The sequence below is a fragment of the Erpetoichthys calabaricus genome, chromosome 3 (assembly GCF_900747795.2).
Source record: "Erpetoichthys calabaricus chromosome 3, fErpCal1.3, whole genome shotgun sequence".
NCBI classification, from domain to species: domain Eukaryota; kingdom Metazoa; phylum Chordata; class Cladistia; order Polypteriformes; family Polypteridae; genus Erpetoichthys; species Erpetoichthys calabaricus.
In genome coordinates this window covers 226,382,044-226,398,861 of record NC_041396.2, presented here as the reverse complement: position 1 = coordinate 226,398,861, position 16,818 = coordinate 226,382,044, and the positions used below count along the sequence as shown (strand labels likewise).

General features: G+C 39.4%; 1 protein-coding gene across 1 annotated transcript in view; it reads left to right on the top strand.

Moving 5' to 3' along the window:
• Positions 1-16,818, top strand: part of snap91a (synaptosome associated protein 91a) — a 246,091-nt gene that overhangs the window by 107,653 nt on the left and 121,620 nt on the right. The window contains 2 exon segments of the mRNA XM_051924737.1: positions 141-243; positions 13,734-13,827. Coding sequence (XP_051780697.1) covers positions 141-243; positions 13,734-13,827 — 197 coding nt within the window.

Here is a 16,818-nt window from a genome sequence, read left to right as displayed (position 1 = left end):
TCATATGGTTGTCGCCTTTCCCAAAAAACCAGATAACTGATATATAGTATAAGAGGTCTGAAGCAATCCTAAGAGGCATTTAAAAACTGTTCAGTGTACCGTTCATTTATCAAATTTAAAGTGCTGTCTTTCCTTCCCAGGTTACGATATGTCAACATTCATCAGACGTTACAGCAGATACTTGAATGAGAAAGCTTTTTCATACCGACAGATGGCATTCGACTTTGCAAGAGTAAAAAAGGGGTAAGCCAGAGCCAGGCAATAATAGTTACTTGGTTTACACTTTTAAAAAACACGTTTAGTTTAATACATCGTAGCGTAGATTTTGAAGTAGTGTTTCAATTAAAATAATAGTATTTTATAAAATGATGTATACCCAACATGCCTGTTTTTAAAAAGTGTGGCTTACAAGACAAAGTGTTTAGTAAAGTGTTTTTTTTCTGTATTTTTCAGGGGATGCATGGTGCCCAAAAAGTACTTTTTTTTTTTTTTTTTTTTTTTTTTTTTTTTAATCTCACAGCCTAATGCTAACTTTAAAACGCACCTCATAACAGTAGGCAAAGTACAAAAGACATGAATATTAATGAAAAAAGCACTTTGCTTTCTTTTAATGCTGGTTTAATTTGGAACATTCAAGCAGTTGTAGAGAGAAGAGGTTGTCCTCATTGTCAGAACAAGAGCATGTAGTATATTAAGAACATGAGCAAGTTTCTTGTTTGTCGCCAAGATTTTTGGCTCTTCAGCTTCTCTCTCTCTCTCTCTCTCTCTCTCTCTCTGTCTCTCTCTGTGTGCGCGTAATTAGAATACTTCCATCTTGTTTTTGGGTATACTGTATGATAGACTGTGCCTGACCTTGAGCTGTAATTTTGTTTTTAAGCTTCTCTCTGAGTGTTTACATTTTCAAAAGGGCCTAGTTTCACAGGGCATATAGTATCTCATATTCCCAGTGCAAGTTACAATTGGTTTATACAGCAGGTTTATAGGGTTATTATTTAGGGTACAGAGAACTGGGAAATTCTTACTTGCATATTCTGATCGGACCTGTCTTGAACCATTTTCTAATGAGGGGTGTGCCCAGTGCACACACTCACTACAGTGCCACCAAAGAAAACTACCTTATCATCTCCCTTCAGTTTTTTACCTCTCTCCTACCAGTTGAGCCCTTTCCAAGTTTTTGTCAGATGGGGCTTCAAAGCTTGAATCAGGGACTGCTTCCAGGGTCTTCACCAAACCAGCTTTCAAAGTCATGATTACCCTCTGGAATGCCAAGGATTGTCAACCTGGAACTAGTCCTAATGGTCTTGGGTATCTCTGCTGTTTTGAGCCCCATACACACTTGAAGGGTTTGGCAGGCTGAAGAAAGCCTTTCTGCAATGATAAATACATAGCAGGAGATCAGGCATAGTGTACAGGAGCAACTTGTTGTCTTCAGTTCTGATCTCATCCTGAAAGATGAGGAGATTCCTTCTGGATGCTTGTTTGCTGGCTTGCGAGCAGATGCTGAGAGAGAGAGGGAGAGAGACCCCTCATAGATCCAAGTAGTCCATTTAAGCGCCTTTAAGAAAGGTGGAAGAATATCTGCGGCGGTTTGGTCAGGAGCCTCCCGTGTTATTTGATTTGGCGATACAGATGAGTAATACCGGTACCGTATATAATGAAATAGGGACGCAAGCTGACACGGGCCCGCGACTAATCCATAGTGGGTGCCGAGTAGCTGCGAGCCCTACAAAAGAGGCGGAAACGATGACCGTTGGCGTGGTGGAAGGGTTGATCGAGCCGGAGCAGCTGGATGGTGCTGCCTCCCGGAACGATCTGATCCTGAAGACACCAACGCCGGTCCTATTGAAATCAAAAGATTTCAAAAACTGAAGGGTCTCTCTCTGGCTAATAGAGAGACTCAGACTGTAAATAAACCCCAGATTAAACAGGAGATCCCAAAAGAGAAATGGGGGTCTCCTGACAAAATAGAAAAGGGACTTGAAAGCTCAAGGGCGGCCGTGGAAATCTTCTCAGCTGATAATGGGGCGGAGCCCAACTTTCCAAAATGCTTCCAGTCTCGCAGAGGGATACAAACAGGGGGGGCGGCGGCTGTTCTATGTATGCCGCCGTCCGGGCCATGTTTGGCGAAGTTGTCCTCGGGGACCAGGGGATAAGATGACTTATTTATTTAATGTTCCCCCTAGGTTCTCCCGGGAATATTCAGGACAGTGCCAAGGCCTGACCAATAACACCTCCATGGTTCTTCGCTGGAGGGAGAGTACTGTGGGATATGGCCGGCCTTTCATCCCGGCCAATGCCCCCAGGCCGCCAGGTGGAGCCTTCATATAACATAGAGGTGCCCTATGTTCCAGCAGGGCATCATGGACAGTGGAGTTTTTCATCACAGCCCTGCTGGATACCATGGGGACCTCCAGGGGACGCTGCAGGAAGGCCCAAAGACTTTGGTTTCACCTATAACCCGGAAGTACGTCTTAGTCATGGAGACAGAGGGAATAACATACTTCCGGGATGAAAAGAAGAGCTTTTGATCTGACCCGGAAGTGCTAGGAAGTCACATGGCCTCAGGATTCAGAAGCACTTCCGGGTCACGGACTATTAAAGGACTGTGGGAGATCCCAGATGTTGAGCTGAGCTGGGTGGAAGGGTGGCAACACGTCTGGGGCTGGAGAATTGATTATTGGTTATTGTATTGTGTTATTGTTTATGAGTATTGTGGAGAGAAGGGTGCTTTGTGCACTGTATTGTTCAAATAAATATTATATTTGGACTTTTATCTGGTGTCTAGAGTCTGATCCGAGGGATCAAGGGAGTGATAGCGCCCTTATCTGTCACAATATATATATTACCTCTTCTTCCTCAATGTTTTGTAAGCATGATGATGTTTTTTTATGGTTTTAATATACTCTTTCACAGCATGAATCAAAATGAAAACTATTAATCTGTTTTTAGTTAATGTAGGAAACAATGGAATATACAGCAATGGGTAACAGAATTCTCAGCCATAACACCAGTATACAAGTTTAGCTTGATTGTATTTTGCATTTTTTAACTTTATTTAGATTAAATTGTCACAGTCATTAAATTGATTGTCAAAAAATTTTTAGGACTGATGCTACCAACATTTTTAGAGAAGGTATTTCACAAGTTGCAAGAGCTGCTTCACCCCAAACTCATCATTATTCGTATTCGTTTTCTTCCTACAATAAAAATAACACACTGTTTTATTTGTGTTCATCATGCTATATCTGTCTGTAAAAATGGAAATGTTACACTTTATAACAAGAAAACCTATTTCCTTTAAAGTAGACTTGGTCATCTCTGAGGAAGTCTTAACTAGTAACCTTCTTCCATAGATGCACAGAACTATTGGCAACCATACTGAATGAAGATTAACGTTTTACATGGAACACCATCTTTATAATAAAAAATATTTTTTCATTAAAGGATATTCAGTGCATCAGAAATGTGGTTATTCAATTCCCTGACAAATAGTTTTAAATAATTGTATCCTGGCTTTGCTTTGAATTTTATTTTGTTTTTATAACTGAGTATTTAAAATTAACTTACATGAAACACATTAATGGCTTAAATCAAAATAGCAAAGGCCAGTAGCTACAAATTAGTCTGTGTTCCATACCATCCATTTTCCCATCAGGTCATCCAGAGCAAGGTCGCTGGAAAGTGGGAGCCTCTCCCAGCATGCATCTGCCACAAGGCAGGAAAAATTCCAGGACAGGATGCCAGTCCATCACAAGGTGAACACACACACACACACACACACGCACATACACTGGGGTGAATTTAACAATGCCAGTTGATCTAACTTGCATGTGTTTAGACTGTAGGAGAAAACCAGAGCATTTGAAGGAAACCCACATGGACTTGGGGATAATGTGCAAACATCACTCACCTGGGACATGAATCCTGGTCTCCATGGTGTGAGGCTGAAGTACTTCCAATGTGCCACCCCTTGTTTTATGCTAACGCAGGTGAATGCTAGTGTTAAAGGTCATGTCACGCTACATGGTGTTCAGTTGCAGACTGTATTTAAATAATCTTGGTGAGTTGGTGGCAGTCATGGTTTGCTTTTGTGACTTCCAGTCACTCATTAACTCGGTTTCACTGGCCTGCAATTTGCCTTGACAAAATTAGTGTGAACCACAAAGGGAAGGGTGGATAAGTGAGAAAGAGAAAGTATCAGATTAATAGGGAAAGCATAGCCCTGCTATTTCATTGTGCCTGGTAGGGTGATCTCATCCAGTTGCCCATAATACTGTTCACTCAGCCATCTTCCCCGTGCACTCTCTCTCTCTCTCTCTCTCTCTCTCTCTCTCTCTCTCTCATACTCGGTGTATTTCCCCATTTCTTTATCATTCATTTCTCTGACTGACCTTTCTCCCATCTGGGAACAGTGTTTAGACTCCAAACTGGCAATTATTGTGTGGGAATCACTGCAATCACACTGTAAATGGGGTCAGTAATACTGCAAAAAATACCTGGGGATACAGGTTCCAGTGACATGTGGAGGCTATCGGAAATACTGCCTCTCTGAGCCTCCTCTTCTATTTAATGAGTAGCATAGCCACTACAGGTTCCAGGCTTGCTCCAGTCTTTGCTGGATCCCCTTCCTACTACCAACCCTTCTGAAGGAATATAAATTAATGATTTACAGCCTCCTGAGACCTTTCTTTCATACAAATATCCTCAGAAAGTTCCAGAAACCTCTCTCTATCTGTCTCTGGTGGCCATTATCTACTCATACTTTCATTCAGAAGATCTCTATGTTGGACCATTTTCTTCATATGTTACTGTATATCAGCTTTCTGTGTTTCCCTAGCAGTCCATTGTGGGAGTTAATTTTAGTATTAGGATGGCACGGTGGTGCACTATTATCACTGCTGCCTGACAGTAAGGAGACTGGGATTCAAGTCCTGGGTGTTCCCTGCATGGAGTTTGCATATTTTCCCTGTGTTCACATGGGTTTAATCCAAGTGCTCTGGTTTCCTCCCACAGTCCAAAGGCATGCAAGTTATGTGGATTGGCAAAGCTTAATTAGCCTGTAATATTTTGATGTGGGAGTTCTTCCTAAGTGAAATCCACAGGGGCATCCATAGTGGCTGGGGAGCAGATCAGTATCCTCACAGGTGCACACAGCAGAGGCACACTTAATCTGGCCAATTCTCAGGGGAAACCTGCTGGTCTCAGGGGGAAAAGACTCTGAAGAAGAGAAACTGGCCACAACAACTATTAAATCACTAAAATACTGTAGCAAATGCTTCCAACAGATAAAGATTAACTGTCAGCCTTTGGATGTATATAAAGGACAGACAAAGAATCTTTATAAGAATAAAAGATTCATTTTCCAAATGCCCCATAACAATACATTTCTGTGAAGAGCACAAAAATGCCATAAAGGATATGCCCAAAGGGCAAACTAAAAAAAAGCAAACAAAGTCTCAATACTGTAATCCAAAGAAAGCAGCCAAAAACAGAGCAGGAATCCAGTAAACAATACATCAAATAGAACTCAGCACACCATGTGTATAAGGCAATGAAGCACATTAGACCAGTTGGTCTTCCGGGCTGTGGAAGGGTCAAAATGATGACAGACACTTGGCCGCTCCTCTTTTGAAACCATCCACAAAGCCCAAAAGACTTGACAGAACATGTGGACACACATAGAAACATAACCGCACAAAAATGAAGAATTATACACATTACAGAACTAAATATAATAAACAGAGTAAATACAGTACATGAAATGAAACAAATAAGACATGAAAAAAAACTTTAAAAAAGAGCATATTTCAGCAGAACCGTGATGTCCGATGTGTGTATTCACCCTAAGATGGACTGGGATTGTATCCAGGGGTTGTTCCTGCCTTGCATAGGACAAAGTAGGCATGGCCCATTTTGCTTATCTTTTTAGTGGCACACAACGCCCATTAATACAACAGATTTAACAGGGATGCAGAAAGCCAGCTGCCCCCTCCCATCTGCATACCTAAGTGCCAATGCCAATGTCAGCCCTGTACTTCTGCTAATAAAGGTGTAAATCAGAGTTGAGATGGCACATTTGCAGAGACACCCTCAGACAAGAAGGTGCCCAAAGGACATTCATTTTAGGTCTGTGGCCATGAATTGAACTGTACCTGGGTGTGATAGACAAATAACTCATCTATATATATAATTCACTAAGACGCTGCCAGCACAAGCAAGACACTCATGGAAGCACGCAGGATGGAGCCACGTCTGTCAACTCTAAGACCATTGGATACGACGACAACTCGCAGAGCCACGCCCACCAACTTGGACACAGTAATTCACAAAACACGGCGTCATTGGATACGACGACAACTCGCAGAGCCACGCCCACCTACTCGGACGCGGCAACTCACAGAGCAGGGCGTCATTCGCATTCGTCTTTGCTACACTCCACATGCACCTCTGAAGAAGCATGTTTGTCGCGGATGTGAATTGCTGTATGCAGCGTGTAAAACAGTTTGTTTGTTGCGGATGTGAATCGCTGTATGTGGCGTGTAGAACAGTTTGCAAGGGGTATCCCATGGTCTTACAGTTGGTGGGCGGGTCTCTTGTTAGTTGCTCTTGCAAGCGGGCACATGACCAGGTAGTGTGTATGCTTCGAGAGCGAGGGTGGACATGACAGCACCATCTACGAAGAATCATATTTGTCGCGGATGTGTTCCGCCCTCCACGCGCGCCGGCCGTCCAGCCCCGTCCCTCGCTCTGGGAGGTGGGGGCGTGGCGGCGGTCCTCCAGTTTTCAGTCACGGACAATTGTATGTTGGTCTCTCCAGAGTTCCCTTACAGTCGTATCCTCAAACCCACCCCATAAGAAGAAGCATGTTTGTCGCGGATGTGAATCGCTGTATGCAGCGTGCAGAACAGTTTGTTTGTCGCGGATGTGAATTGCTGTATGCGGCGTGTAGAACAGTTTGCGAGGGGTATCCCATGATCTTACAGTTGGTGGGCGGGTCTCTGTTAGTTGCTCTTGTGAGCGGGCACATGACCAGGCGGTGAGTATGCATTGAGAGCGAGGGTGGACGCGACAGCACCATCTAAGAAGAATCATATTTGTCGCGGGTGTGAATCGCTGTATGCAGCGTGTAAAACGATTTGTTTGTCGCGGGTGTGAATCGCTGTATGCAGCGTGTAAAACGATTTGTTTGTCGCGGATGTGAATCGCTGTATGCAGCGTATAGAACAGTTTGCGAGGGGCATTCTATGGTCTTAGCAGTGTCTATGCTTCGATGTGAATCGCTGTATGCAGCGTGTAACATGCTGTATTGTATGTTGCCGTCTCCAGAGTTGCATCTTTTCATTCACCTACAGTCGTATCCTCAAAACCAACCCCATTTGGACAACTGTGTCTTTCAGGGAGTGTTCACCCATCAATACATAATTATGCGGCGTATGCTACACCGCGGGTTGGCTAGTATTAGCATATTATATAACTGGAATTGACCTTAATCTAGTCACCAAAGGTTACACCTTCCTTCAAGACTAGCTGCATTCATCTCTTTTTATCTTTTGGAATTTGGAGGCTGAGGCTTTTTCTTTGGGGAGCCAAAAAAACAGACAATGCACTCATTTGGGAACTGAAATGCTGACAGTCTGTCCTGTTTGTGAACTAAAAGCTGATGAGTAATTATCTTTGGGGTGAGTCTGTATGGAACAATGAGCTCGCAAAGTTTCTTTGGCCTAGAAACTACTCTCCATAGTGTATTGGTGCTATACTTCCTGAACTATCTCTAAGATCCTCTATGCCAAGATAAGCTCTGAGCCTAGTCTGAGAAGGCTGAGAAGCAAACATTACTTTAAAATGGGAACTTCAGCATCCACACTCTTGTTCCAGAGCGAGTAATGTTTTTCCCTATGAAGTTGCAGTGAATACTGCCAAGATCCTAACAGAGAGCCAAGAAAGGCAGCATCACAGCTCCCCACGAATAAAGAACCATGTAGAAAACAGAAAGAGAGCAAATAAAAATCCTCCTCCTGAACCCAAAGCAACAACAGTGATAGCTCCACACAACATTGATTATTATCCTTAAAGACTTGGTATTGTAAACATTTTTATTTGAGCCAAGATAAATTAGATCTCTAGATAGCTAGTAAACAGCCATCCTCTTCTGTTTTATATGCTTGTCTGTCTCGTCTTTTGTGCATCCTGTCTTCTTTGTCAATATACAGTATGTGCAGTTACAATGTTTCTATAATCCTTGTGTTTGTCAATGAATTATATTCTGTTTCTTAAAATGAGTGTACTTCAGTTATACCTTGATATATGACTAATGGCCGGAGACCCCCTCCTACAGGGAAAGATAAGGAAAATAAACTGGGAACTTTACCAAAATATTTAATCAATTACCGGCACTGCCAAAGGCAAAACTGATAATTAATTAAATGAGTGATCAATTCATCTTTTCTTACACATGCCTGCTTTGGGTAGATGGTTTTAGACAAATGGATAACTAGATTATTTATTTAGCCAATTTAGCTTGAATGAACAGGGTTATAAAAACTAAAGCTAAACACCTCAAACTTCGCCATTTCTTTCCTGATGCTTGCTGGAGGGAGTAAATCTTGTGACATATAAAGGCTTGAGAAACATATTCATATTAGTCTGTTTAAATATGAAACAAAATTATATACAGTAAAAGATTCTGAAAAAAGGCCTGCACTGTATGTAGAAATACAAAACTCTTTTGTAAAGTATAGTAAGGAAGCAGAAATTAAGGATAAATGTGACAAGAAAAGAGGGAAAAATAAAACTTGTCAGCTATTGTACATCTGAAGGAATGGAATCATTTATTGCTGTGTACTGCATCTGTAGAAGTAGTTAGATTATTATAAATAAGTGCACTTTTAGTATGTCAGTCAGTTCTTGTTTTTATGTGTTACTCTGTTTGGGTGCTTTTTCACAAGTTGGAGCAATGTCCTCATGGATTAGGTCCTAACAATAAACTGATTTAATGTGCTCATAAACAGGATTGTTGCTATGAAGGAGCTCCATTTTAAAGCCCCATTCTCTCACAGCAAAATATATATAAATTGTTTTTTCAGTATAAAAGTCATTGCGGAGTTGTTCACTGTACAGCTGCTCTATATTCTGCTTAAATTGTTTTCCATCGACCTCATTCTTCATTGACTAAAACGTATAAAATAATCATATTGCTTTATTGCTTTAATTAAAAAATGATATATTTGGTTGATTTAAAGGATGAGAAAGTCATTTATAGTACAACAAAACATAATGCTCTATGGCTAGTGAATTTTTTTTAATTGAAACAGCCATGACTAATAATGTAAACAAGTACTAATGCAAACACTGAAATATTGAAAAAGTGTTGAAGTTCATGATGGGATGGAAAGTGGTGAAAGTAGCTAGTCAACAGTCAGCTTCTGAAATAAGAAAATTAGCCCCTATAGTATGGTATAAATGTCCACTTGGATACAGTTAGACAATCAGCCCTAGCATATGTGTATGCTAAAGAGGACTGCTGTTTTTCAAAAGGGTTGTGTGTGTGTGTGTCTGTTTGTCTGTCTGTATATATACATATATACGAGGGATGTTCAAAAAGATTCCGCACGTTTTTTAACTCTGTTAAGAATTTCAAAAACAAATGACATCACTTTTCTGCATAGTTCCATTCATTTGCGATGCAATTTTCACAGAGTCCTACCTGCATTTTAATGCCCAATTACTACTCCGCCTGCCTTAACTGTTTCCAATGAAAATATAAAAGTGCTGAAAATTTTTGAACATTCCTCATATATAAAAGTCCTACCCGCTTTTTAATGCCCAATTACTACTCCTCCTGCCTTAACTGTTTCCAATGAAAATATAAAAGTGCGGAAAATTTTTGAACATTCCTCATATATAAAAGAGAGACAGAGAGCCCTCAGGGGTAAGGTTGGCTGGTCTGGCTTGTTGTATATACTTTTATATGCTGTAGGATTTTAGAGTGAATTTAAAAAGAATTTGTGCACTGAGCTGTTTAAATGTACAGTATTGTTACTTTAGTATTTTTTGTCTTGCAATGCCATATGAGCCTTATGATACTCTTGAACTCTTTAATGCTTTTTAATACACCATGTCTGATGTTCCACAGAAAATGATGAGGACTTAAAAATTAGTGATTATAGCCTGGGGAGCATGGAATTGCAGAATGCATTTGCATATTGTGGACTCCTTTCCTGTCTCTACTGCAATAACCTTTTGATGTACAAAATTTATACTAGCAGAGTCCTTTAGTAGAAACAAAGGATAACTGATTAATTAAAAAAAAAAATCCTAAATATTTAGAGCAATTGATATAGCTTGACATTTATAAAGAGGACAAAGACAACAGCTTTATTAAAAATGTGGATTTTTTTGTTATATAAACTAGGGGGCTCCACCCCCAGCTCACTTCGCTCGCCCACCCCCGGGTTTGGTTTACTGGATATACAATTTAAAGAGATTGTTATGTTCATGGGAATTGTTACATATGCATTATTTTCACTTTTACTTTAAAACTATTGTAAAAACTATACTTGGCCTTTATTTCTGGCCCCAGGCGTGGTTAAATCTTTCTCACAGGACGTATAATGCTGCTCATGTTGTGAAGGGGGGGCGGCTAAATGCAGGATAAGGAGATGCCATCAGATCATCTGCTGTCTTTCTGCTGCTGCTGCTGGCGAGCTGTGTGTTCTTTTTGTTGCGCCGCACGTCGATCATTTAAAAGCCTGTACAGCAGCTGTCCTTTTGCCACTTCATGTCTCTGCCACTCGCATTGTGAAGGGGGGCTGAATGCACACTAAGGAGAAGCGGTCAGATCATCTGCTGACTTGTTGCTGCTGGCGAGCTGCGTGTTCTGCTTGTCCATTGTCATTGTTTTAACACTAGAATTACCAGAGCCTACGAAAAAACTCGTAGATCTGTCCCACCTTAAATTGCTTCTTAAATCCGTTCGCACCTCTCCACCATTGTCTTTTGTCTTCTAAATGTGCAGATAAAGACAAGCTGCAAACAGCCGACTATTCCATCCCCCCACCGACTTAGAACGTGCACGAACTTCTCCCAGCTCATGCCTTGATTGATTATCTGGGAGTGAAGTGGAGTTTTAGAGTGGAAATAATAGATCGTTATTTGGAACACATGCATTTCATGTGTGTTCCGTTTCTACAGTAATCTGTGTAAACACATTTTTAAAACAGAAACATTTTTCATATTCTAGTAGTAAATGACAAAATGTAGGCATAAACTATATAATGTATGAAGCCTGAAGTCCAAATATCAAAGAAACACTTTCACAAAAGGTACAAATATAACAGAACAAGTGTGCTTTTATTCAAAAATATAACTGCAGAAAAAAAAAAGCCACCTTAGTGTGCGACATTGACACTCATTTACTACGACGGCCCAGTGGCGCAACAGTATCATTTGCTGACTGGGAATCAAAAGGTCACAAGTTCGATCCTGCATGACCCCCTTTTGAGAAGTAAACTGCTCATATTTTTACTATTTTAGAATAAAAAGATACATTTGATTTCAGTCTGTAACAGCCGGTGTAATTTATGATATTTGTAAAGGTTAGCTTTGTTTTTGGTTTTTGTTTTTTTTTCACTTTTCATTCTCTCAGTCACATTCAGGATCCTTCCCTAACCCATCTGACACTGCTGTTCTCACATAAAGACGCGCTATAGCTCTGCAGTATATCACGATACATATGACCGCATGTTTTTTTTCCCCCAATCTTGCCAGTCCCCACATGTTGCTGTATGCTGTTTCTTTTGTACTCCAGGACATGCAGAGGAAAGCATAGTAAAGAGCAGTAACTTCAGTGCTATATGCAATCATCAGACACTCCCCATTTGACACTGCTGTTTTCACATAAAGACGCGCTGTAGCTCACCCAAGGAGCACCCTTCCTACATTTACGACGTGTACTTGTTGCAGTGTACACACCTTTCTGTGCTATGGTTCCTATTACACTGAACAAGCACCTGTAATTTGCAGCTCTATTCATTATCTCAAAACAAATATATATGACGTTTTGAAGAAATCATTTTATGACACGAATAGTACCAATCAGAAAACATCGTCGAAGTACTGCAATATTATTTGAAAACGAACAGCGTCAGATTGGGTGTGATTTATACTGGCGCTGTTACTTAGAGTCAGATCAGAAGCTGAATAAGCTCCTGTTCTGACTCTAAGTAAAAAAGCATGAATTAATCGACAGAAATAACCACGATCGACATTTTAAACTTAACGATTTACAGTGCATACCAATTTATAAATTTTATGTCCGTTTGAGGCTACAAAGAAACAAAAAACACTTCCTCCCCAGCGGGGAATCGAACTCCGGTCTCTACAACGCAGCAGGGCTGCCGTGCTCTGAGTCAGCAAATCTCAGCATTACGCCACGTAAGGTGTTATGACATCCTTGAACCTTTTGTGAAAGTGTTTATTTGATGTTTGGCCGTCAGGCTTCACACATTCTATAGTTTATGCCTACATTTTATAACATTTATTACTAAAATATGAAAAAGTTTCTGTTTTAACAACTGTGTTTACACAGATTACTGTAGATACGGAACACACATGAAATGCATGTGTTCCAAATAACGATCTATTATTTCCACTCTAAAACTCCAGTTCAGTCACTCCCAGATAATCAAACAAGGCATGAGGTGGGAAAACTTAGTGAACGTTTTGCGATGGTGGGGGATGGAATAGCCGGCTGCTTGCTGCTCGTCATAATCAGCACATTTAGAAGACAAAAGAGAGGTGAGAACGGTTTTAAGGTGGGCCGGATCTTCGAGTTTTTTCGTAGACTCTGGTAATTCTAGTGTTAAGAGCTGGGAGCGCATGATGTCTGAGATTTCCAACAACTGCATGGTTAAATTTCCGTGAACTTGTTTTAAATGTTGTCTCACTGCCTTGTCTTGCGTGATGTTAAAGTGTCTCTCGCGGGACGTCAAATTGTCTTCTGAGAAGATCATGTCTCGTCTCCCTAGTCTCCCTCCCAGGATTTTTTTTTATAATAGAGAGATATACACAACATTAACCAGGAAAATTTCTATTGCAAATTTCTATTACAATTCTATTTACCATACATTGTAGCCTTTAGTTTACCAATACTGAATCACAGAGAAATAATCATAAAATGGAATAAAGCAACTTTTAGCTTTAGTATTCAGAATTAATGTGGTTAAAATGCAGAATGTTTGTTTTGGAATCTATAATCAAGTCAAACAGTGATTTTTTGCTAGATTATATGTCAAATGTGAGCAGCTCTCTGATGTCATCAAAAACTACAGAATCTGGCTTGCCACCTACTGTCTTGCCTTAGCAATTCCCTTTCAAATTGCAAGTGTTACTTATACCACAACTGCTTAGTATTTTGTTGTCCTAGTGCTCACTCCTCTTTTGTATGAGACAGAATACAATAATTACATCACTAACAAATCTGAATATTGAATAATAATAGTTAACCAGTAATGCAGTGTTACAGAAAAGAGAGAAATTGAAACAGTTTAATATTTGGCTACAGGTAGACATTTCTGCTTAGGTAAATGAAAACAATTGCTTTTGTTGAACAAACAATGTGAATCATTAGATTTTTCCTTATGTGCTTAAAGTCACCATTTTTGTTTGTTTCAGTGTTTAGCAGTCATTAATTTGTTTTCATTTTTAACGAATTTTTTTTTCATTTTTTATTGCAGCAATGATGGTGTAATGAGAACTATGAATCCAGATAAGCTGTTAAAAGGAATGCCAATATTGCAAGGACAAATTGATGCACTCCTAGAGTTTGATGTAAGTACTGCTTTTCATATACTGTACATTTTACAATTACATAGATCAACATTAAACAATGTAGAAAAGCCATGTTGACAAAGCAATGCAATAGGAAGCTCAGACTAATTAAGTGGCATATAACACGTTACATAATTCTAGGCACCTTTTGCAAAACTTGATGTTAAGAGTCAACTCAGCCTGTAGTCTTCCAGCTTTTACATAACCAGAGAAATGTCTCAGTCAAAGGTCATAAGTCAAGAGGACTATGGACTCCCCTACATTTGTAATACAAGTCCGTGCATCAAAGTAGCTAAACTTCTGTTGCCTTGTTTATTCTGAAATGTATTTGATCTCACAGTTTGATAGCAAATACTGTATGACAATTCATAAGCAATAGTCACATTTCCTGTGTTGGGTTAAATGAAGGCTTCAGTATTAGGTTTGCCAATTTTAAAGAGAAAACCTATCTACTAGTAGTGGTGCAGCACAAAAAAAAAGAATTTTAAAGTGTTCTGTTTAAATAGTAAATTGCTCCCTTTGCATACTGTGAAGCAGCTCGAAACACATTAAATCTTTTTGCGTTTGCACCTCATTGCTTTTTCAGTTATACTATTATACATATTAATTAATCCTCATTTCAACACTCTGGTTTGGTGGATTTGTAACATCACCATACTTAATGGCAACATTCAAGAAAACACAAGTAAAGCCTGAAGCATGTAATCATTAATCAATTCCTTTAATCTTGCGTTCTCCATTATTGAGCCACAGGGAGCTGAACCATGATTTAAAATTTTTTCATTTTTGTTTCCAAATACTGCCTAATCCAGTTAAATATTTGGGAAAACAAAAGTATACTAAAGGAAAGATCACAAATCTGCTGTATAAAAGGAGCAGACTCTGATGTTTCCTCCTAAATTTTTATTAGCTACTTTTAATTTTGTCGTGTTGTTAACAGCATTTCATAATACTTATTATTTCAAGTTATCGTAAATATTGTTGTTTTCTTGTACGAGGGTAATTCAAAATGTAAAGGCAATTTGAAAATGACATGGTAACCACAATGTTTTGAAATTGACGCAATACAACATGTACGCTCAGAACTTTACTGTTAGACTAGTTGAAGCCAAGGTCAAATGAACATTAAGGCTTTGCTGCAGAATTGCACCATTGTTGAACAACATGCCATAGTGAGATTTTTCTGGGCATTGGGAGTGAAACCTGTTGAAATTTTGCACAAGCCAATATCCTTCTGTGAATTTCAGCATGTTTCATTCCCTCTGCCCAAAGAAATCTCACTATTGCGCATTGTTCAACAATGACGCAATCCTGCAGTAGAATGTCCATGTACATATGACTTTGGCATCAATTTAGCTGCTTTAGATCTGAAGCAAGTGACATGGCGGCATAGTATAGGCACTCCTTTTTTGCAGATGCAGAGTCCTGAGTTTGTGTCCTCCTCCCAGCTGTTGGATGTATGGTGTTTGCATGTTTCCTCAATTGCTGTATGGATTTTCTTTCAGGTGCTACAGTTTTCTCCCCAAATTCCCAAAGATGTGTAAGTTGGGTTAACTGCCAACTCTAAATTGGCCCTGTGAGAATGCAGGTGCATGCATGAATTGCCCTGTGATGTGCTGTTATTCCCAGTGCTGCCTGTTTAGGCTCTGGGCCCCTTTGTCCCTGAATGTGACTAAACAGGTTTGAGAATATATACACAGATGATTGAGATCCATGATTATTAAGTGTAATTTCTACAGTAGTTCTTTGCAGTTGTGCTTTTGAGCAACTTTAAAAAAGTGAGATATAGAGACACTTAGGAAGAAAGCTAAAATTGGGGGATGTTTTTAGTTTGTCATTTGCCCACGACTAGTGGTAGTGGTAGCACTGCTGCTTCGCAGTAAGGAAATCATGGGTTCACGTCTTAGGTCCCTGCATGGAGGTGCTTTGAGTAGGGTAGAAAAGCACTATATAGATGTAAAGAATTATTATTAATTATTATTATTTACATTAATAGTAATGCAGGCAATTGTAAATTGATGACTACTTTTTTTGTTTAATTAATACAAGTCTTGGGTGCAAGCCTGTTCAAAATAATACGTGAATGCATATGTCCCCTAACTGCAGCCAAGATGTCAATATTTTTTCTAGATAGATACACTTCATCACACTCCTCATTCCTGCATGTTTTCTTTGCTGATACTGATTTAATGATTGGTTGAGCTGAACTGAACTGATATCACATTTATGCTCAAAAAAGAAGATAAGAGCCACCTCAGTTTTGTTAAAATTTGAAATAATCACATTATACTCAGAACTGTGTCTTTCAGTATCCCTACATGAGAAATGAATTGTGTATCAATTTTGAAATCACCATGCTAAAACACCTGCTCTGTCAGACTTAACAGAGCATGTAAGTGCAGTTTTTTTGAAATCCTGTCATGGTTTTGTCATAAACTGCAGAAGGGAAAATCGAAAAAAAAAACAAAAACCTTTGTTGCATTTACATGCTATGGGGGTTTTTACCTTCCAACTACATTTTCATGTTACTTCATATACAGTTTAACCATAAAAATGCCATTTCTAGTTAAAACATTCCAAGTTTTTTTTTTAATTCTATATGTATTATTGTTTATAGTGAAAAATTTGGGTAGCATTGCTTTCTCTCAAATAGAGAGATCCCACTTTGAATGGTACTTATATGAAATTTCCAAAACTGCACTAACATGCCTCAGCCCCTTGACCAATAATTGAAATACTGTCAGTGGCTATAAGCAGCAATCACCCCCTAGATAATTAATTAGTAAAGTAATACACCCTCAGCCTACCAAAAGTACTTTTTATATTGATTTTAACTGACATTACATGTACACACATACAGGGCATTGTTAGTACTGTTGCCACAGAGCCCCAGCAGACAGTTGAATTTCTACCTGCTAATTTTATTTGTGTAGAATGAACATTCTTCACTTTGTATTTGTGGGGTTTTTTCCATATTGTCTATATATCGTC